Source organism: Elaeis guineensis, chromosome 3 (genome assembly GCF_000442705.2).
Source record: "Elaeis guineensis isolate ETL-2024a chromosome 3, EG11, whole genome shotgun sequence".
NCBI lineage: Eukaryota > Viridiplantae > Streptophyta > Magnoliopsida > Arecales > Arecaceae > Elaeis > Elaeis guineensis.
The window spans coordinates 121,693,265-121,694,295 of NC_025995.2; the positions used below are offsets into that span (position 1 = coordinate 121,693,265).

Genomic DNA, 1,031 nt, shown 5'->3' on the forward strand with positions numbered 1-1,031 from the left:
AAGAAGCAATCTTTTTTGAAGAAAAACACTTAAAGAATTCTACCAACAGCAACAACAAAGGGGAGAAAAGGACAAAAGGAGTTAAGGAAAAATAAATTACTTCGAATGTGCATACCATTGAAGAAACCAACATATTTAGGGATCGATTCTTACTGACCATAGAACCGGTGGGCCCAGCTGGGGGGCTCGTACTCGTCGAACGAGATGAATCCGTCGCGGTTCTTGTCATGGAGCTCCATGTCCCGCTCCGTCCGGTGCATCACCTCCTTCTCCGCCTGCTTGAGGTTCCACTGAGTGAGCTCGTCGGAGCTTACGAAGCCGTCAGCGGGGCCAACGTCGATTTTGGGGAAGAGATCGATGATGCGATGTGTGACGTTGAAACGGTCCTCGTCGTTGATATAGTCCTCGGCGTCGATGAAGTCCTCCCACTCCGGTTGGGCCTCCATGGCCGGGGCGGAATCGCCGCCACCGCTGTGGGGGAAGAAGTGGGTCCGCTCCCACTCGCGGTCCTCCCGGCGGCGCTCGATGTCCGCGATGATGGGGTCGAAGGGAATCCGGCGGTCGTGGGAGGCGGGTGGGGCGGAGAACGAGAAGGAGGACCGAAGCTTGAGGCGGCGGTGAGGGCGCTGAGGGTGGCTGGGGGCCAAAGAAAGGAGGACGAGGAGGAGGACAGCTAGGGTAACGTAGATCAGAGCTACGGGGACGGAGGACTTCCCCATCGCCCCTTGCCTCCCTCTCTCTCCCCCTTCTTCAGATTCGGTGGGGAGAGAACGAGGAAGGATGTGGACTCGAAGTTATATAAGTAAAAAAAAAAAGGGATCGGCGGTGGAAAGTACGCGGTGTCCAGCTGGCGTCTGCGAAACGCAGGTGGAGTGCGATGCACGCAACAGGATATCCAACGGTCGTATGTGACTCACTGAAACCATAAATCTACTTCGTGGCCCACGTGGAGTAGGACGCGCGGACAGCGCGGGTAACGTGGGCGTCAAGCTGGCTTACCACGCCAGCTAACGGGACGAGAGACGGAAAGC

General features: G+C 56.6%; 1 protein-coding gene across 8 annotated transcripts in view; it reads right to left on the bottom strand.

Moving 5' to 3' along the window:
- Positions 1–778, bottom strand: part of LOC105040445 (uncharacterized) — a 19,977-nt gene extending 19,199 nt beyond the window's left edge. For all 8 annotated transcript variants that reach the window (XM_019849304.3, XM_019849307.3, XM_019849306.3 and 5 more), the window contains exon 1: positions 158–778. In XM_019849304.3, the coding sequence (XP_019704863.1) occupies positions 158–719 (562 nt within the window). In that variant the 5' untranslated portion in view covers positions 720–778. The remainder of the gene's footprint in view (positions 1–157) is intronic.
- Positions 779–1,031: the final 253 nt, after the last annotated feature.